Genomic DNA, 27,322 nt, shown 5'->3' with positions numbered 1-27,322 from the left:
GATGACTCCTCATTTGAGAATCCCAATGCATGCTGGGATACTCAAACGAAGCGTCATTAGGGGGTAGACCCCCTCCCTGAAGCAAAGCGTCCACAGTTATGCTTGTTTCAGGTGCTTGCCTGCGCAGTGTGTGCTGTGCTATGTGCACTGTATGAAATGCTCACGTCGCCAGCTCAGATCAACAGTAACGAGCAGTCAGAAGAGCACGTTGTCAGAATATATGAGTAACGTCACCTGAGGGGGTGGCGTTGATCTCTACACGCCAGGTTTTAGTATTACCACATGCACTGACAGTGCGCTCGTTACTGAGCTGGCGAGAGTGCACTGTCTTTGTGCATATTTCACAGTGCACATTGTGCAGGGACTAGCCCAGCCCCAATAGCGAGCGTCACTGAGGACGCTTAGCTTCAGGGAGGTGGTCTGCCTCCTGATGACTCTTCATTTGAGTATCCCAGCATGCATTGGGATTCTCAAATGAAGTGTCATCAAAAAGGAAGAAGAAAAAAAAGAGAAAAGCTATTAGTGTAGTTAGGAAAGGATAGGGAATTTATAATTCAATTATATTAGAAAATAGTTTCGATTATGGCATCAAATAGATAGGGATTTAGGATGAAATTATTTAGAATATCAGACCACCACTTTAAATGATCTGTTTTGCTGCTAGTATAACACGCAGTGGATTTCCTGCCTGGAAATCCGGATTGGAAATCTGCATCATATTCTCTAATTGTTCTCATTAATTGGAATATTAAAAGTGTCCGATACCTGCTGAGACTTATGGATGATATCTGTAGACGTGATGTCACCCGCCCATCTTGTCTCCCGATGCACAAGTGAGAGGAACTAGAATAGTTCAAAGGAAATACCAAATGTACAACCCCAGTTCCAAAAAAATTGGAACTCTGTGTAAAATGAAAGAAAACGAGATCAATTTGGAAATTTGATTTTTAGATCTCATATTACCATAGAACACTACAGAGCATAGATCACAGATCAGAAGGGGATTATTAGACATTTTTCTATTTAATTTGAAAAAAATAACTCCTTTAGAAATTGATGGCAGCAGCACATCTCGAAAAAAAAGTCTACCATTCTGTAGTATCCAATCTTCTTACCACAGTGTGTAAATGTCTGGGAAGAGAGGAGACCAATGGCTGGAGTTCAAGGAAGGAATGATGTCCCATTGTTGTCTGATGTTGGCTTCTCGATGGTCCACAGTCCTGGATCTTTGCTGTATTTTTCGTTTCATAATGCGCCAGATGTTTTGTATTGGTGAAAGGTCTGGACCGCAGGCGGCCGGTTCATCACCTGAAATAGACGTTGTTAAGATGGGGCATATGTTGTGTTAAAATCCTATATAGTGCTCAGCATTGATGGCTCCTTTCATGATGTGTATGCTTCCCCTGCCATAGGCACTAATACAATCCCATACCATCAGAGTTACAGGAACTGTGCGCTGATAACAAGCTGGACGGTCCCTCTCCTCTCGAGTCCGCAGTCTGTGGCTTCCATAAAGAGTTTCACATTTTGATTCATCTGACAACAGAACTGCTTTCCAATTTGCCTCAGTACATTTTAATTGAACTTAGAGAAGATGACAGCGTTTCTGGATTTTGTAGATATATGGCTACTTTTTCCTACAGTATTCCTGAACCCATGCAGTGATTTGCATGACCGAATCACACCTGTTTTTAATACAGTGTCTCTTTAAGGCATGTAGAACGGTCCTTGTCCCTTGTGCACATGGATTTCTCCAGAATCTCTGAATGTTTTGATGATCTTATGTATTGTAGATGGTGGGATATTCAAAGTGTTTGCAATTTTACATTGAGGAACATTTTTCTGAAATGGGTCCACAATTTTTAGACACCGTTGTTCACAGAATGGTGCAACTCTGACCATCTTTGCTTCTGAGAGACTCTGCCTCTGTAACTTGCTCTTTGAATTTTATACACAGTCATGTGACTTAGTTGAAAATTGACCCTTCAGCTGTTTTCATTAGTACCACTTACTTTTCCAGCCTCTTGTTAACCCTGTTTGTGCTTTTTTGAGATGTGTTGCTGCCATCAATTTGTATCAGAGAATCCTGCTTCTTTCTCTGCCAGAATTGATCAGTCATTCTCAAAATTCTCAATTCAGAGGTAAAATCAGTATTCATTAAAGACTGACTTTCCCATTACTGAGATAGGAGATGAGAGCTGCTGCTGCTGAGAATCTATGTAGACTGAAGGAGGGAGTAGGAAGAGCTCTGCCTCTAGCTCCTCCTCCTCCTTTCTCCATAGAATATCCTCAGTAGCAGCTGCCATCTCCTATCTCAGTAATGGGAAAGTCTGTCTTCAATGAATACAGATTTTACCTCAGAATTGAGAATTTTTGAGAATGACTGATCAATTCTGGCAGAGTAAGAAGCAGATTTCTCTGATACAATATATTACAAAGTTTTTTTTATTTTCACGTGTATTATTGATTTATGAAATAAGAAATTAAAACGGTTACTCTTAATCCTAGTTTCATTAATTACCGTAAATAGAAAAATGTTGAAGACAAATTATGTTTTTATTATTTTTTTTTATGTTGTATCTCTTTAAACTGTTTTGTTATATTGGTGGCATGCCCAACCTGTATTGTCTGCATAGATTATATAGCAGGTTACGTGTGCTTTATGGCAGCTGTAATGAATGGAAGAGAATGGACTTTAAAAATGTCAGTAGATTATTAGGGTGTATTGACATGCGGAAGGTTAATCACAAGAACTGAAAAATTCATGACATTTTAATGGGATAGCTTATGCAACGTGTGCATGGATTTCTGCACGCACTATTCCGATTTCTTCAACCAATCTGCTATGTGATTATACTGTTCTTGTTTCCAGGAAGAGGGAGGATTATCATCTTGCCTTATCTAGACCTCCATCTGACAATAAAGGACTCCATACACATTACATAACTATCTGCCGAATGATTTTTTGATCTCCTCCAAAATGCGGTAAAGCTCGGTATTGTGCTCCTGTGTTCTCTATCAGAGATCCACTGCCAGAGGAGAACAAGAGGAGAAGCGGGTGCCCCCCCATACACATTTCCCTCTGATATCCATGGGTTCAGCTGACTTTTAGTCTATTGTGCATTCAGCCTCTAATGACAATGAAATGACTCTGCTCATTCTATCCCAGTATATACAACAAAGCTGAAAATCACTACATAAAGGATCCAGTCTAATAGCCATTGTGAGAACTGGAATATTTTAGTATTGTTTTGTGTGGGTAGCGAAAAATCATCAAAATTAGAAAATAACAATGTTTATATGTGATTGCTGGGTCCAGGTGACATTGAGCATTAGCACTGAGATCTATGTAGCCAGCAAAATGGAGGACATCACTGCTTCTGTCTTCTTGTCAGGGTCCCTGGCTGGGTCAGTCTGCTAAGTACCTCACCTGCTTCTGCTAGATCGAGACAGAAGGGGCTTTAATCCCATGACGTAAAAGTATAAAGGCTTGGCATAAAAGCCCACCGCGAAACACTTAGTACCAACCAAGTGATATATTTTCTGATGACACATTCACCTTAACCTGCGGTTACATTTACATGTACGACTTTAGACCGCCTAGACAAGTGATTGACTGCAGTGGTCACGTGAGTCATTTTTGGCACATTATTACTGCTGTTTTGGCCGGGACCACCACAGAGAAAGGGGGATTAAATAGATGAGAAGGACAATAACCTTTTATCATCTACTTATTTAGTGTGTTTTTCGCTTTTTCACTTTTTTTTTTAAATTAAATTCCCGGCAGCTTTAAATATTGGTTGCTAGTTGTTGTTACAATTAAAGCAGAATTATTGTGAATTTCATTTAAAAGCCCCTAACAAAATGTCACGAGAGCTAGAATGAGGATGTTCACGTAGGTGGTAGATTCCTAATGGCAAGTTTTTCTTGGAAAATCAGAAATACGCTGCAGATAATGGGGCTCTTAAATATAATTTTGGGGGGCGGAGGATTCTACTTTAACAAAACACCTAAAATACTAGACCCTGTAGTGTGATGTGAAAATGAAGTGTGTTCTATCCTTGAGGCAGGAAGATTTCTGCTTTGGCGTTACCGTGAAGCTTTGTTTGCCTCCATAGTGATTGACCACATCCATTATTTATTTCCTCCTTTATCGGCTGTGTACATAGCACATCAGGTTTGGGTCATGCCTAAGGGATTGTAAGAAGCAGCGGCTTCCTATAGAAACCATGCTGACGTGCCTTCATGCTTTCTAGCTTGTAGTCGCCCACTTCGCTATACTTATTATACCTTTTGTATTTTAACCATCTCTTCTTCTGTTTTGATCTACAGGTAGTGGGGCAACCGCTGTGGTCCAAGCTGCCTACTGCACCCCCAAGAAAGAGAAAGTGGCTATTAAGAGGATCAATCTAGAAAAATGTCAGACCAGCATGGACGAACTACTGGTAATGTGAACTAAACTTTCTTGCTTTGGTGATAGAAGGTGGACACATTTCATGAGCCACGTTTCCATTTTGGCCTTTTTTAATTTATTTTGCTTTTGCATCTTAGGCTCCTTTTTAACATGAGCAGATCATTTTCCCGCCATAATCGGCGATCTAGAACTCTGCAGCAATCAAGAGGGTTTTGCATAAAGGGAATCTGTCAGTAGGATCAAACCTGCTAAGCCATCTATATGGGCATGTAGGTCATAGGAAGCTGAATAAAACGATACCTTGATACCTGTGATCCGGTGTCTTATTCCAGAGAAATCAACCTTTTTCTAAATATGTAAATGAGCTGTTAAGATCTATTGGCCTGACATTGATCTCACTGAGAATCTGCCTCTAGAGATTATTGTAAATGAAAGGGAACATTACCAGTGTGAGACATGTAGATAAGGAAAGCAGACTGTCAGTCATTACTTGTTTCACACTGGTAACACCTCTTTTTCAATTAAAATAAGCTCTGGAGGCAGATTCTCAGTGAGATCTATGTCCGGCCCATTGATCTTAACAGCTCATTTACATATAGGAAAACATGGATTTGTCTGAAATAAGACATAGAATTGTTGATATTAAAGTATTGTTTTATGCAACTTTCTATGACCTGCGTGCCCATGTAGGAAGATTGATCCTACTAAGATTCCTTTTAAATGCTTGAGTGATTTGTTTCTATGAAACCCTTTACATTATGGTCAGAAGCACATCCCCTGCTTACATGGAGGAATGTGCTGCCAACAAACAATAGTTTTATCTTTTGCATAAACGGCGCACACGAGATGAATGCGGTGACGGCACGGCGTACACGAGATGAATGCGATGACGGCACGGCCCACACGAGATGAATGTGATGACGGCATGGCGCACACGAGATGAATGCGGTGGCGGCACGGCGCACACGAGATGAATGCGGTGGCGGCACGGCGCACACGAGATGAATGCGGTGGCGGCACGGCGTACACGAGATGAATGCGATGACGGCACGGCCCACACGAGATGAATGCGCTGACGGCATGGCGCACACGAGATGAATGCGGTGGCGGCACGGCGCACACGAGATGAATGCGGTGGCGGCACGGCGCACACGAGATGAATGCGGTGGCGGCACGGCGCACACGAGATGAATGCGGTGGCGGCACGGCGCACACGAGATGAATGCGGTGGCGGCACGGCGCACACGAGATGAATGCGGTGACGGCACGGCGCACACGAGATGAATGCGGTGACGGCACGGCGCACACGAGATGAATGCGGTGGCGGCACGGCGCACACGAGATGAATGCGGTGGCGGCACGGCGCACACGAGATGAATGCGGTGGCGGCACGGCGCACACGAGATGAATGCGGTGGCGGCACGGCGCACACGAGATGAATGCGGTGGCGGCACAGCGCACACGAGATGAATGTGGTGGCGACACAGCGCACACGAGATGAATGCGGTGGCGGCACCGCACATTAATAATAAACACTCTGCACTTTCTAGAATTATGTCCAGTCGGCAATAATAACCGCCAGAGCAGAAATCCTGACGGACCCCATTGCCACAAGTGTGATGAGAGTATATATAGACGATAATGACAAGAACATACATTCTTGAACCATAATGAAGGGTGTTCTCGAATAATTATCTACCATTTGTAGTCTGATATGAGTATGACTGAAGTCTTTTTGGCACCTAGGCCTCCATAGTGCGGTGGTTCTGTGTGACCTGGCCCGGGCTGAGCTTTGGCTGCGCTGTGATTCTTATAGTTTTATTAAGCTGAGATTGGTTTCCAACCACCAGATTAATTGGCTTCTTTGTCCAGTGGCTGTAACGCTTCCTGTGTGAGGCTTGTCAGGGAGGGGAGTCACCGAAGCCTTTGTTTCATAGACCCCAAGCCCTCACCGTCCCGCACGCCGTCTACATCAAATGGATTGAAGCGGATGGAATGTGATGCTGTTTATTATTCATGGGCCTTGTGATTCCCGCCTGGCACTCACTGTTTACTACTGCACATCAAACAGCTGATTTTCCCTTTTCATTGTGCGCGTTCTGCGGCTTTGTGATTAACCTCCTCATGCCTGAAGAAGCCGCACATGCACAGGTTATACTCTGCTCCCTTTATGGCTCTGTAGAAACCTTATGCTATTTCATTCTTTTTGCAGTTGTATGAGAACAGTTGGAAATAAAAATGTGTGATTGTGACAAGATATACAGTTAGGTCCATATATATTTGGACAGAGACAACATTTTTCTAATTTTGGTTCTAGACAGTACCACAATGAATTTTAAACAAAACGATTCAGGTGCAGTTGAAGTTCAGACTTTCAGCTTTCATTTGAGGGTATCCACATTAAAATTGGATGAAGAGTTTAGGAGTTTCAGCTCCTTAACATGTGCCACCCTGTTTTTAAAGGGACCAAAAGTAATTGGACAGATTAAATAATTGTAACTAAAATGTTAATTTCTAGTACTTGGTTGAAAACCCTTTGTTGGCAATGACTGCCTGAAGTCTTGAACTCATGGACATCACCAGACGCTGTGTTTCCTCCTTTTTGATGCTCTGCCAGGCCTTCACTGCGGTGGTTTTCAGTTGCTGTTTGTTTGTGGGCCTTTCTGTCTGAAGTTTAGTCTTTAACAAGTGAAATGCATGCTCAATTGGGTTGAGATCAGGTGACTGATTTGGCCATTCAAGAATATTCCACTTCTTTGCTTTAATAAGCTACTGGGTTGCTTTGGCTTTATGTTTTGGGTCATTGTCCATCTGTAGTATGAAACGACGACCAATCAGTTTGGCTGCATTTGGCTGGATCTGAGCACACAGTATGGCTCTGAATACATCAGAATTCATTCGGCTGCTTCTGTCCTGTGTCACATAATCAAACACTAGTGACCCAGTGCCACTGGCAGCCATGCATGCCCAAGCCATCACACTGCCTCCGCCGTGTTTTACAGATGATGTGGTATGCTTTGGATCATGAGCTGTACCACGCCTTCGCCATACTTTTCTCTTTCCATCATTCTGGTAGAGGTTGATCTTGGTTTCATCTGTCCAAAGAATGTTCTTCCAGAAGTGTGCTGGCTTTTTTAGATGTTTTTTAGCAAAGTCCAGTCTAGCCTTTTTATTCTTGATGCTTATGAGTGGCTTGCACCGTGCAGTGAACCCTCTGTATTTACTTTCATGCAGTCTTCTCTTTATGGTAGATTTGGATATTGATTCGCCTACCTCCTGGAGAGTGTTGTTCACTTGTTTGACTGTTGTGAAGGGGTTTCTCTTCACCATGGAGCTTATTCTGCGATCATCCACCACTGTTGTCTTCCGTGGGCGCCCAGGTCTTTTTGCATTGATGAGTTCACCAGTGCTTTCTTTCTTTCTCAGGATGTACCAAACTGTAGATTTTGCCACTCCTAATATTGTAGCAATTTCTCGGATGGCTTTTTTCTGTTTTTGCAGCTTAAGGATGGCTTGTTTCACCTGCATGGAGAGCTCCTTTGACCGCATGTTTACTTCACAGCAAAACCTTCCAAATGCAAGCACCACACCTCAAATCATCTCCAGGCCTTTTATCTGCTTAATTGAGAATGACATAATGAAGGGATTGCCCACACGTGTCCATGAAATAACCTTGGAGTCAATTGTCCAATTACTTTTGGTCCCTTTAAAAACAGGGTGGCACATGTTAAGGAGCTGAAACTCCTAAACCATTCATCCAATTTTAATGTGGATACCCTCAAATAAAAGCTGAAAGTCTGAACTTCAACTGCATCTGAATTGGTTTGTTTAAAATTCATTGTGGTAATGTCTAGAACCAAAATTAGAAAAATGTTGTCTGTCCAAATATATATGGACCTAACTGTAGTACGGAATGGCAGTGTTCATATGTAGGGCTGGTATCACCAGTCAGGTCATAGAAAACCTGCCAGGATGATTTCACTAACCTAAACAGTGATAAGGCTGTATAGATCATAGAGGAACAACAAAAATGACACTTTGAAACCACATGTAAATTAGCCAGTCAGTGCATTTGGGGTGTGTCTATGCACTTAGAAAACATTGTCACGCCCCCAATCAGTGCCTAGGCTAATTTTCATGTAGCTTCATAGATCGATTTTTCAGCCCTGGAACGTCAGATTATTCCAAGGCAAGTATTTATTTTTTATTTTTGTACTACTGCCTGTACAACCATTCCACTGGTTTGATTAGTAAAATCTTGAATTTCAGTGTAAGGGCTCGCTCACTCTTGCGTATAAATCAGACGCGTGAAAGCCTATGAAAAATCAGATTCCACTCGGGCCAGTGTTATTCAATGAGGCCGTGCAGATCTGCGTGTTTTTTCTCAGCTGTATTCGGTGTGAGGAAAAGATCGCAGCATGCTTGGATTTTACTCCGAAATCGGACAGTGCGAGAAAAGATTGCATGCCATTGAAACCATGCGATTTTAATAGCTGCTGAGTAAAAAAACGGATTGTATACAGACAGCAAAGGGATGACAAGTTCCCACTCTCCTGGATGAGGATAGGACTGATTTATGTATACGTCAGTGTGAGCGAAGCCAAAGAGTCCTATTCATAAGAGCAATATTCCAAAATGAGATTCTCTTTTTCAACAGCAGTGAAATGTGTCTGTACCATGTAGTTCTTGTGTTACTTTAAGGTACAGTGCATATAAAAAGTCTTCACACCCCTGTTAAAATGACAGGTTTTTGTCATGTAAAAAATTCGTACCAAGAAGAAGAATATCAGAACTTTTTGCACTTTTCAAGTCACCCGTAATCCTTTCAAATGTATTGAAAAATAAACTGAAGTATTTTGGGATTTGAAAACAAAATTAAAGAACTAAAGTAATGTGTTTGTGGAAGTGCCATTTGAATTTATAACAGCATTCATTTTTTTTTGGGTATGAGTCGATCAGCTTGGGTCGTCTAGAATTGGCAGTGTTTACCCACTCTTCCTTGCCGTAGCTCTAAAAATGTCAGGTTGTGAGGACATTATATCTTTGTGTCATACTGATCCAACTGAACGTTTCAAAGCATCCTGAGCTTTCCACAGCGCCCTCTCCAGGTTAACCCACAGATTTTCAATCAGATTCAGGTCTGGGCCATTTCAAAGCTTTGATCTTCTAACTAAGCCATTCTTTTGTTGATCTTGAGTATGTTTAGGGTCATTCTCATGCTGAAACGTGACCTTCCACTTAAAGAGGTTGTCAAGTCTAAAACTACAAGTCTTCAGTCACTCAGTGTGACTGCAGACTTATGAATCCTCACATAGCGCTGTGAGGATTCTTGGGTGTCAGCGCCGGGAACGACTGTCGCGTGACCGCAAGTATGCGATATGCATATTCCCGGCCAGAATCTGACTAGAAAATTTCTGGCCTTGTGCAATATACTTGCCGTGCATGCTATGTGAGGATTCACATACAGTTACTGCAGACTTGTCCTTTTAGACCAGACAGCCCCTTTAAAAATCACGACTCAAAAGGCTGAAGATATTTATGCAAAATTGACTGAAATCTGGAATGGTTCATAATTCCCTACATCTTGACTAAAGCCCCAGTTCAAGCTGCTGAAAAATAGCCACAGCTGCCTCCACCTTGTTTCACTGTGGGTATGGTGTTCTTTTTCTGATGCTCACTGTTGGCTTTGCGTTAAACATAGCTTTTGGACTTATGGCCAAAAAGTTTAAACTTTGGTGTCATCAGACCATCATAAAATGTTTACTCACATGCTTTTGGCAGACTTGATGTAAGTTTTGATAAATATGGGCTTGGATGTTTTTGTTTATAAGAAAATTCTTCTGTCTTGCCTTCTGTGTTCTCACATGCAGTACACAATCGAATTTGCCACAAATTCCTGCAGCTCCTTTAATGTTGCTGTAGGCCTCTTGGCTGCCTCCCCTTTAATTCTGACAGGGGTGCGTAGACTTTTTATATCCACATATAATATTTGAAAGGCCAGATTTTTTTTTTTTGAGTGCATGTATTACAGACTACTAGAACACCCTAACATGTGCCCGATTATGCAAACTAACAGTTTGATATGAATTTGTGATGCTGTCGTTTCAAATCTGGCTGGTGCCTGAGGCTGTTATGTGAGCAAGAAATGGGAAACTGGCTTCTGGTCATTTCCAGGGCTCACACACTGTCTGCTAGAACATGGAGGCATACAGCCTATTTTAGCTCCTAGATTCCGGAATCCCTTTGCTGTGTTGCTGGTTGTTGCCATCTGCTTTTATTTGGCTGTCATCCCTCATCTGCTCCTGCAACTGACATCAGCAGGGAGGAAGTAAAGGGCTGCAGTAACTAAAATCTCCTTCTACTCTGCCCCATACTGAAATAAATGGAGCGTGCAGTGTACAAGTAAATGAAGTTACCAAACCATTACTCATTTACTAATTCTAGAATTAGAAACTTGGATTTACACACTGAGCGGCATATCCTAAGAGGTTTTAAGTGAACCACTGGAGGTACACTTCAAGCAACGTCTTGTTACTGTAAAAACATGGAATTATGATATGTGATACAGACCTGCGCTGAGATGATTAATATTTAAACAGCACCTGTCACTTCCTTCCGTAAAAAGCAGCCACCAACGCTGTAGATTAATGCATCTGAGAAATGTCTGGCTGTGTGTATTTTTTTGACTGCCTACAGACCTTATGTAGAAGTTTTTTAGTTTGCATCTGAGCACTCTACCAGCTTTTTTTCTTTTTCTTTTGTTGAATTGTGCCTAATTAATATTGAGGCAGTCATTAACGCCCTGTTCACGTAGTTTGTTTAGGTTGTACACAAAGCTTTCTAAGGCTGTGTTCACATGTCCAGTAATCATCCGTTAGAACGGATCCAGCTGCAATCTGTTGACAAAGACGTTGTTCAGACACAACTTTTGCGGCTGGATCCGTTTTTTTAACATTGAAGCCTATGGAATACCAATCCTCTAATTAGCCATTGGTTTTTCTTTCATTTGAAAAAGATCAGTTTTTTGCTTACTGGATCAGTTTCAAATGGAAGAAAACGGATGGCTATTTAACGGATCCGTTTTCCATAGACTTCAATGTAAAAAAATGGATCCAGTTGAAATCGTTTTTTTTTTTAAGCCAGACAAAAAAAGTTGTCAGGACAATTTTTTTTTTTCCAACTGATTGCTACTGGATCAGCTCTAACGGATGATTACTGGACATGTGAACATAGCCTAACATATAAGCATAGCATTTCCATAGGGCTCCATAGTTAGACATAGTGTTCTTTCCTGCTCCATGTGGCTGGTATATGTCGGTATATCTTTATAAAAGGTATGGAATAGTGTGATTGACTATGCTATTCCATCCAGCCACGTCTTGTAGAAATCGGGGTTACATTAAACCTTGTCCAAGGTGCAATTGAGCGATCAGGTGTTTATACTGCAGTGTGACTGATTCATCAAGAATTCTATGCCAGAAAATTGGGATATGAAGACAATTTTTTTTCTCCAACTCCAATTTGCACAAAAATGCAAACAAACCAGCTTATTAAAAATTGTTTAGTGAAAATTGGGCGTGACCCAATTCACTTTTATGCTAGAAGTGGCGCATTAAATTGTTTAATTAAAGGGGTTGTCCCATGAACAAAGTTAATTTTAATCAATAAATCTTGGTATAATAATAATTTCCACAATTGGATGTGTTTAAATAAAATGTTGCTGTGCTGAGATAATCTTATACATCTGCCCCTGCTGTGTACTGACGTGCCAAATCTGTCACATGACAGCCACTTGCTTAACTGACCCCATTGACTGTATTGGGGTTTGGCTCTATTAACATGACTGTCTGGACATTCCACTCATCTGTTCTGGAATAAGTGATCCATTGCCTCTGTTATGCTTATATTGATTATAGACCCCATAATAATTAACGGGGCCTTGGGCAAAAGTTTTAAGTGGGGCCCCAAATGCTCACATATTGCACCATCGCACTCAAAAATTTTGGTTGTATTCACATGCACTGAGTTCAGGCCGTTAAACGAGCGTGATTGACAATACTGAAGTCTTTTGACGCTTGTTTCTCGGCTTCTTTGCACCGGCTGAGGAAGAATGACGGGCACAGAACAATCGCTAATATAGATCAATCTGTCCCCGCACAGTATCATGTTATCTGCAGTTTTCACCGGCGATGTGCTGCGGAGATCATTTTTTTTTTTTGTTCCGGCATAAACAATCCAATTACTTAATGAATGAGCAGCAATTTGCTTGTTTAGTACAATGCACCCCATAGTCCTCCACATAGCATAATGCACCCCATAGTCCTCCACATAGTATAATGCACCCCATAGTCCTCCATTTAGTATAATGTGCTCCATAGTTCTTCATATAGTAATAATGCACTCCCCATTGCCCTCTATGTTGTATAATACACTCGCCATGCTCCTCCATGTAGTAAAATGCACTGCCCATACTCCTCCGTAATACACTCCCCATAGTCCTCCGTATAGTATAATACACAGCAGCATATCCTTCCTATAGTTTAATGCCCTCCCCATAGTGCTCCATATAGTATAATACACAGCAGCATATCCTTCCTATAGTATAATGCACTCCCTATAGTCCTCCATATAGTACAATGCGCTCCCCATAGTATAATGCTGCTACCCCATAAAGTATAATGCAGCCCCCACAGTCCTCCAGTGGTATGGCCACCACGTACTCACTGATGAATTTATATATATAATGTGTATAATACTTGCCTTTCCTTGTTCCTCCGGTCTCTGAGGAGCGTCTCGGCAGCTTCACTGAAGTGATGAAGTGACGTCATCGCACCACTGCGTCAGAGGCAAAGGGGGAATGATGGGAGAGGTAGTGTCGCATGACGCTCTCTCCTCCATCATTGCTTTCAACTGTATCGGCAGCTATGATGCTGATACAGTTAAATTCGCGATGTTGGGGGGAGAGGTGGCGGTACTCGCGCTGGGCCCCATAGCGGCCTCATGGTGTGCCTCTGTTAGTGGCATGCCACTGGCTGGGGACCCCTGAGGGAGTGGGGGCCCTAAGCAGATGCCTAGTCTGTCTGCCCCGGCCCTGCCCTTTTGCTTCCAATGGATTACAGATACAACAGATTTCTCTTGTCTATTCCTAGAGCAGCACTGACAAGCGGAATGTCCGAACGACTTGTGAAGAGAGCCTTTCCATCAACGAGCCAATCCTTTTACCAGGCAAAATATCCTGAGTTTTTGGCCAGATCCACAACCCGGGCATTATCCTAATTGGTTATTTGTCTATGAGATTAAATCTGATGTCATCTTATGGGTTGATAAACCTTGAAGGGAATGTTTTCTCTGCATGTGTCCTATACTCAGGTAATAGTCAGCCGCCTATTTTAGGAAGATTCCTCGCTGAGTAGTTTGATCTGTACAAGCTCTGCAGCTTCCTGGCATTATCCTACAATGCTCATCAATGCTGTACAGAGATAAAGACTTAATCCCTCCAGTGAGGGGTACAGAGAAATGACACCATCCGAGCACTTATGTTATGTCCTAAAAATACACCTTACATTACCGGGAGAAGCACGTGCTCAGATACGCTTTACCTTGCTTCTCTCCTTTACTTATTCTGCTATGGCGAATATAAATCATCCCATTATCACAGTGACATAAGCATTTTGTGTTTCTTATTCTGTCCACCATATATCTGCCATCGGAAACTCTTAGTAGAAGAATGATTTGTAGTTCTCATTAGCTAAAGTGCTGCCGTATGACTGAATGGTCCATCAGGAGCTTTTCTAGTCTGCCTGTCCTGAGCCTTCACACTATATGGTAGAATTCTCTCACCCGTTCATGATCAGTGGATGGAGATGTCGTGCTGCAAAGACCCAATTATAAAATGCTCTTTCTACTTTCCGACAACTTGGTTTCATTTGGCCTATACTATGCGATATAGGCAATGTGCAAATCAGTTTATTAACAAATGATGTTGTGTTACGTCGGAGACTGTAAGGCCAGTGATTGTCAAGAGAATGACCATGACAAAAAACAATGGCAATCCCCAAGATTGATGATTTTTTTTTTTTACTAGTAGACATATGTAGCAGCAATAACATGGCAAAAGAGGAGTACACATGAAAACTCAAGGTATGGATCAAGTGATGATTTCAGTTGTTGAAGGATTTAACTTCTATGTAAGGCCTTTTGTTATTGAGGACACAAATTGTTCTACCGAAGTACACTCTGAATAGAAGGAACATCTAGGCTTTACAGGAAGGCTGACATGAAACCATGAGCTGCAGGAGAGACTTGAGGACTGGAGCTAAGAAGCACTAGACTAGCCCATTAATTCATAGCTGAGATAAGGGATTGAAGAGAAGTAAAATTTTGAAATGTCCTAAGACCCCATACACAATAGAGAGATGTTTCGGCTGACAGCTGTCTCTCCTCACTCTATCATACACGCCGAGCGCTCTTTGCTCTCTGGGAGAGCTGCCGAGCGCCCTGGGCTTGCTGGGAGAGCTGCCGAGCGCCCTGGGCTCGCTGGGAGAGCTGCCGAGCGCCCTGGGCTCGCTGGGAGAGCTGCCGAGCGCCCTGGGCTCGCTGGGAGAGCTGCCGAGCGCCCTGGGCTCGCTGGGAGAGCTGCCGAGCGCCCTGGGCTCGCTGGGAGAGCTGCCGAGCGCCCTGGGCTCGCTGGGAGAGCTGCCGAGCGCCCTGGGCTTGCTGGGAGAGCTGCCGAGCGCCCTGGGCTCGCTGGGAGAGCTGCCGAGCGCCCTGGGCTCGCTGGGAGAGCTGCCGAGCGCCCTGGGCTCGCTGGGAGAGCTGCCGAGCGCTGGTAACTCCACCTTCATGTAAAATAATCTCTGGAGGCAGAGTTATCTTCCAGGCAGCGTCCTCCTCAGAGGCTGGAAGAGGTCAATTACATAAAGTGATAAAAGATGATTTATCCACAACAAGGCATCTGATATGAGGTATACAGGGATCACTCTCCTTCGCAGTCTATAACCTGTATGCCCATATTAATAGATTAGATAGGTCAAAAGTGGTGACAGATTTACCTTTAAATCTTTTAATAACAGAAGCCATTTCTTTCGATTTGCATGAATGTGCACAAAATGTTCTTGGCAGTAATGGTGGAAAAGCATTGGAATTAGGGTAACTTGTTGGCTCTCACCTCGATCAGCTCAATAGCAGTGGAATAACCCAAAAGTCCGGATAAGTTTGAGCCCGTCCACAGTAGATATTTGTGGCCTGGCACCTTGACGTGGTGTTAGGCAGCTTCTTTATTGGTATCAGATCTTTGTGGGGCTTTACAGATCTCCATTTGCATTTTAGTCTGATACCCTAATAGTCCTGCCATCCTTTCTTATATTTCAAGCCGTCCACATATTCAGTTATGAGATTAAGGGGTTTTCCTCTTTAAGAAAACTGGTCCCAAAAACTTTAATACTTTAAAAATAGCTTCCTCCATGGTTGCAGCACCCGCTGTCTGCCTCTGCATCAGTGTCTGTGATTTGGAAGCAGCGGTAATGTCTTGCTATCGGCACTACAGCCCGTCACTGAGCTTAGCAGCTTCTCTTGTGTTGACAGCACTAGCTGCTGAGCTCAGTGATTGGCTGCAGCAGTGATTTGTGTGGTCGATTGACGTTTCTGTTGCAGTTGGTGAAATGATGGTGCTGGACCCGGGAAGGTAACAAGTAAAAAAGCTTTTGGAGACCAAAGTGGAAAATCTTTTTAAGGTGCACAAAGTCAAAACCATTTTTCTGTGTATTAAGTTTAGGTCTCTGTTCTTTCAGGGCTCTGATCCACATCCTCTTTATTAGAGAGATTTTTTTCATTGATATCTCTATAGTCTGAAAGAGTCCGTATAGGAAGATAGTACAGTAGTATGGACCATATGAGGGCTTATATATGAAATACATTCTAGGCAGTCATAGGACCTTTATAGGGCTCACCACTATATGATTGGTAACCATTGCTTGAAAAATCAGACATTGTGGCTGTGTCATTAGGTTGCCTTAAATGTACCTGTCCTACTCACACAAAACCTGTAGAAAAGCATGTTTTTGCTGGGCTCATCACAACAAGTGAAAAATTGCTTTTCGTGCACATTCCAGTAATATTTGTCCAGGAATTTCCATGCACTGTAACATGATAACATTCTAATAAATATGTATATATATATATATATATACACCTTTCTTGTACAATATACATTCTGTCAGTACTATAGGTGGTGGAACTTCCTTTTCTTTTTTTTCCTAGCAAGCATGCATTGCCATTGGCTTGTCTGCCCTGTAACTAGAAGTCCGCCTCTTCCTTTCCCTCATTTCCGAGCATACATTGTGCCTGCCATCTTCCAATGTCGGCTTATCTGCCCTAAACTAAGGACCTCCTCTCTGTATGGAGATAGACAGGAGAGCGGCAGCAGAGAGAAAAGAGCCGCCCTAACTTTCTGTAATCCATTGCAGTGCCTCTGATGCTGGAGATGGATTTAATATGTAGTGGACAACAAGTTATACAAAACGGAGACACCTAAGTGGCCTAGTGATTTTTTTGTTTGGTAAAGTTCGGTTTGGTGTCACCGAGTGTCGATTAGCTACTTGTGTGCAGATTGACAGTCATCTCATAGCCCGACTGTGCTACAGATGTGCACTGAGTGATCAGTAATCGATTGCTCAATATGCATAGGCTGCTAATGGTCTTTCCAGCTCGAGTCCTGTTTACACAGGACAATGTACTGCCGAGAGCGATGATCTTATGGTGAAACTAGAAGGTCATTTCACCCCACGAACAAGTTTGTTGATTTTGCTCATTCAACTGGTGATCTGCAGCTTTTGTGGACTGCTCGATTATCATGAAATGTTTGTTCATAAGAACGCTCGTTCTCGATAATCGTGCAGCGGAAATGTAGATAGGACTGTATTTTTAATGTTGTTTTCTGAATATTTAGCACATTATCTTAAATGAGAGCGTCACATAGTGCTGAAGCATGGGGGGCACATCTGGTTGAGGTTGTCCTGCTAGAATGGAGTTCGACCTCTTGTCGCTGTTGAACTTGAACTTTTGAATCCAGTAATAACACTATATTAGGGAACTAGTGTCCTTTCTGCGCATGCTTTTACCTTGCGCTTACTTTAACTATGTCAAGATTTATGTTATCAAGTTCAATCTAACATTTTTTGTATCTTTGAAAGATATCTTCTCGAAGGAATCTCCTCGGGGACAGTTTCGATGTAGACTATACTGTCATAAAGCATGAGATAAGATCGCACCTTGTCAGATCGGCATGACCGGTCAACATAAAGCCAGATCTTCCACTTGAAGAGAAAAGGAAATTCAGTATAGATATTGATGAATTTTACAGCTGTGTACATTTATCATACGTGATTGTTCATTCCATGACCTTTATATATCGCAATTTCAGCTACGTGGGAAAAACATTCTCTTTTTCGCCACCTTGTAAAACTGGAAACCTACTTTACATTTGGCATAATTTAAAAACTAGCAGCGTTATTGAGGAGCATGCTTTTATTGCTTTATGGCCATGGCACCTACTAATAAATATTGGTTTGAAACAGTAAAATGGCATCTTCAGCCTCTGAAGTCTGTCTCTATGGATGTTTGCTAGGCATGAGACCTTTAGTGAAAAGCTAAACCATGGTCATAACACTCAATCATTCCTGATTGCTGTATAAAAATAATTTTAACTTTCAGCTTAATGTTACTTTTCATTAAAAGGGGCCACCTGATCTTACCCCCTGCCAGACATGAACTCTAGATCTCCATACACATTAGACTAATTTCGTCTGAACCCGCCAATATCGACTGATTCAGCCGACATTTTAATGTGTATGGGAGCGCCGGCCAACTGATCCTCAGGGCAGATGTAGATCGAGCATGTGCGAATTTGGGCTGTCGGTCATATCGGTTCTCCCGGAGATATCCTGGTTTCCTGCCAGGGAATTTCTCCTCGGAAGGGGTGGGGTGGAGGTCCCTAAGAGTTTTCAAAGCTGGAGTGGTGTCACTGATGTAAGTTCCTAGTATTATGCTCAACAGCTGAACAGCTGCCGTCTTCAGCTCTTCCCAGTGCTGCTCTTCTTGGGACAGCAACTTCTGACTGACCAGATGTCAGAGGTAACCGTCACAAGCGCTCAGTGTAAGTCTATAAGCGCCTTGTTCTGCCTCTCATAGACTTACATTGAGTTTTGATTTCCGGTTCACCCAGCAAACACTTGAGCGATCCGGCAGACAGATCACAACCTGCAGAAGACAAACCAGAGCAGTGCCGATAAATGATGAAGATGTTGGTAGGTAAGTATAAGACTCGGTGCTGGGAACTTAGATTCAGCGGTGAAATATATCAGAAAACAGACACTGAAGGGGTGCTATAATATTCTGCCCACTGTCATTAACATGTGGAAATTTCAGTATTGGAATAACAACTATCTATCTATCTCGTGCTGATCAGTATCTGTAATCTCATTTTTTCTCTGTCATGTAAGTTGGGCGTTTTGGTCACTCGGTAAGGTTCAACATGGCTCTTCAATGAAGCCAACATTTTTTTGTTCTAGTGCAATGAAATAATTTTTATTTCCAGCGTTTTTCATTACCTTATTTTAAGGCAATATTTCATCTTTATTTTTTTTTTAATTTTTCAGAAAGAAATCCAGGCAATGAGTCAGTGCCACCACCCGAACATCGTGTCTTACTATACCTCGTTTGTGGTTAAGGATGAGCTGTGGCTGGTAATGAAGTTGCTGAGTGGAGGTGAGTGATGCAAACAATGACACTTGAGGACATGTCATATTTCCGCTCGTTGATATCTCCCTTCTACGGTCTATCATGAGTTCAGCAGCCAAGCTCTTCTTTCTGTCCAGATGCCACACAATGCCTTTAGAATTCAATTTAAAGGGAATATCCACTACTGGGCAACCTCTTTTGAATAATTAACTTATACTAGCCTCCCGGTGTAGCACCGCTCCGAGCGCTGTCTGCTCCACTGATCTTGAGCGCCTATAGCTTGTGAGTGTTACAAGCAGCACCACCAACTTCTTGTTTGAGTTGTTAATTAGTTTGACTCTTGTACATGTACACACTGAATTGTAAAGTGCTGCCAAATATGAAAAAATCGGTATGAAGTCAATATGGTCTGTCAGTAACTGCTCCATGGCCATGGCATGTTATAAATAAAAGCTATGACGTTCATGTGAACAGACCCTTAAAGAGGACCTGTTAGCAGTTCGAAAGTGACCAGTTGCTCTCCTGCGTATTCCGTCCTTTTTTAATGTCTACCGCACAGTTCTAGAGATAAGGGCCTTTTTATTTGGTGCTAATTTTTATAGTCCTTACAAAGCGGGTATTTCTCACAGGGCAGCAATAGAGCAGGCTAGAGGCACGCCCGTGCGGAATCCTGCGAAGCACGCCCGTGCGAAATCCTGCGAAGCACGCCTGTGCGAAATCCTGCGAGGCGCGCCCGTATAGTGCAGACCACAAGGATTAGCTCTGACTAAGAAGACCCGTATCTCTGGAACCGTATGACTGGTTTAAAAAAATAAAACATTTTAAGGAAAACAAAAGGAAGACTCGAGGGAGCAGTGAGAATAAAATATGAGAAAAACTGTCCCTTTTGACTTGGTGACAGGTTCCCTTTAAAGTGTGTAGTTATTGGCACCTGTGATCAGGGAACTTGTAATAAGTTTATCCTGTAGAGTTGTGGTCACTACGTCATGCAAGTCTAACAAGCCTGAAACCATTGATTGCAGGTTGAAGTAATGGCCCAGATTCACAAAGTAGTTTTTACCAGTTTCCTGGCATAAAATTGCACAAAATAATTGCCACTTTGTTTTTACGTTTTACAGCTCTGACAACATTTTGATAAGTGTGCTGCTCTTGGCCGGGAGAGGGCCGACCAATTAATTTTAATATGTTCCAAAAAACTGCCTTAAATTTTGACAGAAATGCAGCGCACGGCAGCTGAAAATAGACACCTGTTAATGAATTTGGTGCATCTTACTCCATCACACTGGCGCTTTTTATGCCAGTCTTGATGAATTAGGGCCAATATTTGCCCTATACACCAGCACTTTTGGGAATGTAATTAGCCACAGTGGCCAGTTGTACATTAGGACATTCCCAGTTATCCCCCTTTCGTATTCTGATACTTCTGAGAAGAATGATGGAATATTTCAGAAATCGATTACTGTGATAACATCGATACGTTTTTTTATTCTATGCACAATCAATAATCATAAAGTTGAGTACACAGGATTCTGGTGCTTGTGCCATGAAGAATAGTGTATCCTGCAGTACTATCTGTGCCATCAAACACAATGGAAACCTGACAGTCGCCATAATGAGCCAATTGGATCCTTTTGAAAATGGATCTTGTTAGGACTAGAAGCCGGGATGTTAGTGTGAACAGAGCCCAGATCGTTTTCTGTCTTTAGGGAATAATTCATATGTGCGCTTATTCCTATTGTAATGATTAATCTTTACGTGTCTTTCATTTTTTTCTACATTGATTAGTGAAGGACGTCCCGCCCCTGTGTATCCTTATTCCCCCTCTACACTGCTCTGTGGGCTGGGTATGGCAGTCATTTGCCCAGTCAGCCCTGACTAATGATACTTGTGTTCCTGTTAATATTCATTGTAGAACGTGTCTGGGTGTAAAGTGCTGAGCTCGACTTCTGCACTTTTACAGATTAACTGTATTAAACCAGTTCTGTTAAATCAGGTTTTATCTGGGTTGTCAGTTTTTTTTGTGTGTTTTTTAATTCTCTTTTTTATTTGTAAACGTTCTAAGAGCAGGAAAAGGTATAAAATCACATTCAGCCCCTAGCGCTGTATCACCACCACCATGGTCCATGCCAGTCCTGCAGCAGGGACATCACATCCTATCATTTGCATGAGTTGTCACCTGCCATATGTACAAGTCTCAGCACTCAAGGCAGTGATTGGCTGCAGCAGTCACATGAGTGACACAGGTGATGTCATCACTGCAGATGAGTACTATCTGAGTTTTTTTGTTTTACAGCTAGGTAGTTGTTTGGGCACAACTTTTGTTAACCTGGAAAATCCCTTTACAGGCTCATTCAGAGGTCCGATTTTCATGTACGAGTGCTATCTGTGATTTTTACAGATAGTCTATGTGGCCATTCACATTTCTGGGGTTTTTCGCGGACTGAGTGGTCTGCAGGAAATCATGGAGACAGACCTGATTTTGATCCTAGGGTCTTATCAAAATTGGCAATGCAAGACAATGAGTGTTTGAAAAAATTGTCATGTCATCCGAGTGCGGTCCGATTTTCATGGACTACCAGAATGGTGAAGCTGGAGAAACTTTTTTTTTTTTATTTCGTATGCGAAAAACTGATTACACTCTTACTAAACTCTGATCAGAATAATTAGTCTGTTTTTCTCGTACATTGAAAAATTGGACTTGTGAATGAGCCCTTAATCTGAGCTGGAGAAAGAAAGAAAAAATAACCGGGAAGGACGATTACAAATTTAAGTAGTAGACAGGACATAAGGTAATTTTGTCAAAAATGGTCTAGGTGATGCTGGTGGGAACTATTCTCTCTAAAATCATTCTTTTTAATAAGCGTGGATCTGCAATATGATAGACAAGTGCCCGATCTCGTAAGGAAATCTGGAATCTTGATTGTTAATATAGTCACTATCTGTCTCCCCTCTTGCCACAGCCCAGGTTTTTTTTTTGGTGGTCTCTGCTATGAAGGGAAGTAATGGGATGTTATCAAATATGCTTTGGGAGATATCAAATTCCTGTATCCTGACCACTGCAGCCAATCACAGACCTCAGTGGTCATGTGACCGAAAGAAGGATATCCTCTCTACTATACCTGCAGAGACTACTGGAGCAGCCTGCGCTGCATTGATTTGGGTACACCTGGGGAATATAGATTTTTTTTTTTTTATTTATTACATGCCTTTTTCACATTTTGGTGGGGAGTCTGACATCCCCTTTAATGATACAATGACATTCACCATGTACCTTTAAAAAAAAAAATAAAAATATATGTTTACAACCTGTGTCTGGGCTGTAATTACAAGTGACGACTGATGAAATGTCCAGAAGTAGGGAAATATAGTGTAGTTAGTGAATCTAATATATAAAGCTGAATGTGTGTATGTATGTATGTGTGTATGTCCGGGATTGGCGTCTGCACCGTCGCAGCTACAGCCACAAAATTTTAGGCAATGTGAACTGAGGTCTAAGATGGTAGACATGCAAGAAATAGGAGCATGTTCACACTAGCAAAAAAGAAACAAAACCTACAAAAGACAAAAGACAAAAATATATCTCATACCCTACCATCATTATATATAAATGTAAAGCAAAGTTGCATAATAAATATAGGGTACTTAGTGAACTATTTTTGATCAAAAAAAGTATACAAGCCGTCCCACCAGCGGCAAGGTGACCCTAAATTGGGACGGTACCTATACTGCCTATATTAAAAACCTTACTGTATATCAAAGTTGAAGTAATGCATATAAAAGGGTAGACAAATAGGACCGGGTCCCAACTCCAGACCACCCAGGCCCGTGGTAAGCTACATATATACCAGTCAGCTCAACAAAGGGGATGCCACACCCTTAAATTGCACAGAATGCAAACAAGACAAAAAACCAGGCAATGTGAACTGAGGTCTAAGATGGTAGACATGCAAGAAATAGGAGCATGTTCACACTAGCAAAAAAGAAACAAAACCTACAAAAGACAAAAGACAAAAATATATCTCATACCCTACCATCATTATATATAAATGTAAAGCAAAGTTGCATAATAAATATAGGGTACTTAGTGAACTATTTTTGATCAAAAAAAGTATACAAGCCGTCCCACCAGCGGCAAGGTGACCCTAAATTGGGACGGTACCTATACTGCCTATATTAAAAACCTTACTGTATATCAAAGTTGAAGTAATGCATATAAAAGGGTAGACAAATAGGACTGGGTCCCAACTCCAGACCACCCAGGCCTGTGGTAAGCTACATATATACCAGTCAGCTCAACAAAGGGGATGCCACACCCTTAAATTGCACAGAATGCAAACAAGACAAAAAACCAGGCAATGTGAACTGAGGTCTAAGATGGTAGACATGCAAGAAATAGGAGCATGTTCACACTAGCAAAAAAGAAACAAAACCTACAAAAGACAAAAGACAAAAATATATCTCATACCCTAACATCATTATATATAAATGTAAAGCAAAGTTGCATAATAAATATAGGGTACTTAGTGAACTATTTTTGATCAAAAAAAGTATACAAGCCGTCCCACCAGCAGCCACAAAATTTTGCACAGTCACACGTCTGGACCCCAAGAGCGTCATAGGCCATGTTGTGAGGCGAAATTTTAACTCCGCGCATTCCAATTCACCAAACAATTTTGCCCCTATCTACATAATGGGGGAAAAAGTGAAAGGAAAAGTGTTGGAGGCAAATTGACAGCTGCCACATGTGAACAAGGGAGAATTAAAGAATGAGAGCGATGGCGCCAAAGAGTATATACCGTACAGTTGTTAAGGTGGGCCCCGACATGGGATACTCATACTCACCACACACGGGGATATGAACACACACACAAAATGCACCACACACTACCACGTGCTTGAACACATATACCACCCTCAGCACACACAAAACTCTTCTCACAAAGATTTATCAGGCTGCCAATAGCAACCAATCACAGCTCAGCTTCTATTTTGCTACAGTTAATTAATCTGAGCTGTGATTGGTTAATATAGGCAACAAAGGACATTCTCAGTATAACAAAGCTTGTGTAAGGTAATAAGATGTCAGCTAGGGTGTGTTGGTGGAAAGGCTGATGTCAGTCACATTACTATGTGAGAGGATATAGAAACTGCCAGTTACAGACTATTTTTACCACAATAATGCCTCATAAGAAAAGGAATTTCATGGCACAAATGTCAGCTGATGCGAAAAGAAAAGCTGCATTACGGGCCAATGAAAAATGTGAAGACCGAGAAACAAAGCTGACACACATGAGAACAGCAGCTGCTTCCTCAAGAGCCAATGAACTTTCTGAGCAGAGGGAAGCGTGGCTTGCAGACAAGAGAAAAAGAGCTGTTTCCTCAAGGGCCAATGAACTTTCTGAGGAGAGGGAAGCGAGGCTTGCAGACAAGAGAACAAGAGCTGCTTCCTCAAGGGCCAATGAACTTTCTGAGGAGAGGGAAGCGAGGCTTGCAGACATGAAAACAAGAGCTGCTTCCTCAAGAGCCAATGAACTTTCTGAGGACAGGGAAGCGAGGCTACATGACAGGCGATGTTTCTGCTGGACTGTTTTCGAGCCAGCTGTTAACAATTGGAGATGGCAAGGAACCAGTAAACTCAACCACTGGACAGATCACCTTCCCAAGCAACTTTTGTTGCATTGTGACTTCCATTGAGGAGTTGAAGGCAAAGGTTTTTCCAAACATTCAGCTCCACTTCAAAAATTCTGGCTGGCTGTGTGAAATGGCTATTCTAGCTCCCAAAAATGACAGTGTCAACAAGATCAATCTTCAAATTCTAAATCTCCTTCCAGGTGTGTGCACAACCTACAAGTCAGTGGATGCAGTAATAGACCCTGCTCAAGCATTATTTTATCCAACTGAGTTCCTCAATTCCTTGGAGCCACAAGGACTTCCTCCTCACAACCTCTTTCTAAAACCCGGAGCACCTATTCTGCTATTGAGAAATTTGTATCCACCAAAGCTGTGTAATGGAACAAGACTCTTGATTAAGAACCTGTTTCCACATGTAATTGAGGCATTCATTTTGACAGGATGTGCCACAGGAGAAGATGTTTTCATTCCAACAATTCCTCTCATTCCATCTGATTTACCTTTTGATTTTAAACACCTCCAGTTTCCTGTTCGACTGGCATTCGTTATGTCCATCAACAAGGCTCAGGGACAGTCCTTGAAAGTAGTTGGAATTGATGTACAATCTCCATGCTTTTCTCATGGTCAACTTTATGAGGCCTATTCAAGAATTGGAACAGCCAAAAATCTGTTCGTGTTTGCACCTGAAGGAAGAACTAAGAATGTCGTTTATCAAAAGGCTCTCGAATAAGGAGTAGAAGATTACTTCACATTACTTGGCCAATTTAGTTAAATATGTGTGGAATATCTCTGGTGTTGAAATATATATGTTGTGAAATGCTTCTGTTAGCTTAGTTTTTGCCTTTTAATAGTTACATTTCTATCTATTTGTTTTGTGGTTTTTGTGTGCAGAATAAATTTTTGTTAACACATTCTATTTTGCCAACAGCAGTTATTAACCCGGGCGAAGCCGGGTAGTACAGCTAGTACTGGATATAATTACAGCATGTGTGATTGAGCGATTTATTAACCCTTCAGGATATGTTTAATATTTCAGGAATGTAAGACTTATTACTACCAGAGGGAGACCTTGTCGCCTTCATAAATGTGAAAACATTAGGCTGTATTCACATACGCCACCTTTGTGTTATTATTTGGGGACCACAATACTGGCACATGTTAATACTCCCTTCCATCACTGCTACCAACGTGGTTCAAATGAAAAACCTATGGCCTAAGTATGAGGGCCTTTAAAGGAGTTTTAAATAATAAATCTTATAATAATAAGTTCCACAATTGGATGTGTTTAAAAGAAATGTTCCTGTGCTGAGATAATCTTATAAATGTGTCCCTGCTGTGTACTGTGTAATGGCTGTGTCTGACCGTGCAGGAACATGGTCTGATCATACCACAGCTCCTGCGCAGGGCTGTGGGGTCGGTAAGCCAAACCTCTGACGTTGACTCCTCAATTTCCATGACACCGACTCCACGACTGCGACTCCCTCATACATGGATCATGTTTAAGTGATAAATTTACTGTAGCACAGATTCATCTCAGCTAAAAGTCTAGACCCTTAGATCAGGAATAGGACAGACATTTATAGGACATTTCATAACTTTCCCAAATTCTTATGAAAAAATATTCCCCACAAACTGCATTGAACTACTACACCCAATTTATTATATATTTTAGGAGTTGGAGTCGGTCCATTTTATACAGACTCCGACTCCACCAAAATGGGCTCCGACTCCACGACTCCGACTCCACATCTCCTGGGCGGGGGGGGGGGAGGAGCAAAAGAGTATACAGACATTACAGCATGAGATCACAGCTGATTCTTTTTGTGAAGCAATACATTTTCCTTGCCTGTTTTTAAACAATGTTTTATCTCAAAGAAATAATCAGCTGTGATCCCGTGCTGTAATATCTGTATACTCTTTTGCTTCTCTCCCTGCCCAGGAGATGTGGTATGATCAGACCATGTTCCTGCACGGTCAGACACAGCCATTACACAGTACACAGCAGGGGCACATTTATAAGATTATCTCAGCACAGGAACATTTTTGAAACATATCCAAATGTGGAAATTATTGTTATTTAAAGATCTGTTGATTAAAATTAACTTTGTTCTTGGAATAAAAACCATAGTTTTTCCCAGGGGACTCAGGTTGGAGCATTCCCTGGGTGCTGGACATATAAGTGGAGGGAGAACGCATAGTATTGGTAATAAATTACTAAAGGTGGTTCTGCCCCTGAATTAGTAATGGGGCTGAGTAACAGTCCAGGTGTCCTGCACATCAAGTATCCAAATTGAATAAACGATTTTGTATCTACAATTATTTTTTATTATCTACAATTAATTATTATTATTTTCTGACTTATTTTTTTTAATTAGCTGAATTTTGTAATCCACAGGATCAGTCTTGGACATCATCAAACATATAATAGCCAAAGGAGAACACAAGAATGGGGTATTGGATGAGCCAAGCATTGCCACCATGCTCAAAGAAGTTCTGGAAGGACTTGAATACCTACATAAAAATGGTCAGATCCATAGGTTG

General features: G+C 41.8%; 1 protein-coding gene across 2 annotated transcripts in view; it reads left to right on the top strand.

Annotated features, from left to right (window-relative positions):
- Positions 1-27,322, top strand: part of OXSR1 (oxidative stress responsive kinase 1) — a 110,507-nt gene that overhangs the window by 38,834 nt on the left and 44,351 nt on the right. For both annotated transcript variants that reach the window (XM_073677757.1, XM_073677755.1), the window contains exons 2-4: positions 4,333-4,445; positions 19,069-19,177; positions 27,177-27,318. In XM_073677757.1, coding sequence (XP_073533858.1) covers positions 4,431-4,445; positions 19,069-19,177; positions 27,177-27,318 — 266 coding nt within the window. In that variant the 5' untranslated portion in view covers positions 4,333-4,430. The remainder of the gene's footprint in view (positions 1-4,332; positions 4,446-19,068; positions 19,178-27,176; positions 27,319-27,322) is intronic.

The sequence above is a fragment of the Phyllobates terribilis genome, unplaced genomic scaffold (genome assembly GCF_046119375.1).
Source record: "Phyllobates terribilis strain yellow unplaced genomic scaffold, ASM4611937v1 Scaffold_4__5_contigs__length_816908805, whole genome shotgun sequence".
Taxonomy (NCBI): Eukaryota; Metazoa; Chordata; class Amphibia; order Anura; family Dendrobatidae; genus Phyllobates; species Phyllobates terribilis.
This window is presented reverse-complemented; position numbering and strand designations above follow the sequence as displayed.